At 35.0% G+C, this 1,156-nt stretch overlaps 1 protein-coding gene across 1 annotated transcript in view; it reads left to right on the top strand.

The window, feature by feature from the left end:
• Positions 1–1,156, top strand: part of CFAP206 (cilia and flagella associated protein 206) — a 49,735-nt gene that overhangs the window by 2,696 nt on the left and 45,883 nt on the right. Inside the window, exon 2 of the mRNA XM_003803430.3 lies at positions 85–168. Coding sequence (XP_003803478.1) covers positions 85–168 — 84 coding nt within the window. The remainder of the gene's footprint in view (positions 1–84; positions 169–1,156) is intronic.

Raw genomic sequence — 1,156 nt, 5'->3', positions numbered from 1 at the left:
AAAAAAAAAAAAAGGAAACATATTAAACTAATTTCATAATAATATGAAATAAAATTACTAAATGGACTTTTTTCCTACTCTCAGGTAAAAGTTGTTGTTCTGGATCCAGGTAATGGCTTTAACATGGACAGAGCCCTTGTAAAAAGTGACGTGCAGAAACTTGTTAAGGTGATTATCCAACAGTGCTCACATTTGCAATTATTTATTCTCATTTCTAAATACAGAATTTGTATTAGCCATTATTGCCACCAATAGTAACAAACAAGCCCATGAAATAGTGGTACAAACAACTGAGATATTTACTTGTTCTTCCTGCCTGCCTTGGCATGTGACTTACATCTCATGGTCAAAAGACTTGGCTTCCAGGCAGAAAGAAGGGGAAAAGGCAATGGGCAAAATAAATGTGCCAATTGGGTCACTTTCTATTTGGAAAATAATAATTTTCCCAAAATCCCTCCTATCTGCTAATATTTCTTGACCACAATGGTATTGTAAGTGCCCCTAGGTCACTGATTTTTTTTTCCTTTCTTGGATAAACAAATGTAATTTGGGGCTGTATTAGGAAGGAAGGAGGACATAGGTACTGAACAGGTTGTAGCATTTGCCATAGTCTTTTAATGGTAGTTTATTAATCTCACACTGAGAATATTCTTAACTGGTTTGTCATATACATAAAGTTTAGTAGTGCTAAATTACATGTACTGAATTAAGATTCATATAATTGATTCAATATAATTTATATTTTTCGATTCTAAAGGAAAAATTACAACCAAAGTGATTTATAGTTATAAATCAAGTAGATGTGCCTGAAAACCAAACTAAAAAGGCAAGAGCTTAGAAGGTCTTTAATGTGGTTCATATGTTTTAAGTTTGACTCACTGAATTTATTTTTTTAATCTGTATTTTTTTTTAAGAGACAAGGTCTCAATCTTTTATCCTGGCTAGAGTATAGAGGCATGATCATAGCTCACTGTAACCTTGAACTCAAGCAATCCTCCTGCTTCAATCTCTTGAGTAGCTGGGACCACAGGCGTGTACCACTATGCCTGGCTATTTTTTTTTTTTTTAATATTTATGTCTTGACGCCTGTGGCTCAAGTGGCTAAGGCGCCAGCCACATACACCTAAGGTGATGGGTTCGAATCCAGCCTGGGCCC

This window comes from Otolemur garnettii, unplaced genomic scaffold, assembly GCF_000181295.1.
Source record: "Otolemur garnettii isolate 467f Iridium unplaced genomic scaffold, OtoGar3 scaffold00303, whole genome shotgun sequence".
Classification (NCBI taxonomy): domain Eukaryota; kingdom Metazoa; phylum Chordata; class Mammalia; order Primates; family Galagidae; genus Otolemur; species Otolemur garnettii.
The sequence above is the reverse complement of the archived record's forward strand: the minus strand, read 5'-3'. Positions and strand labels throughout refer to the sequence as shown.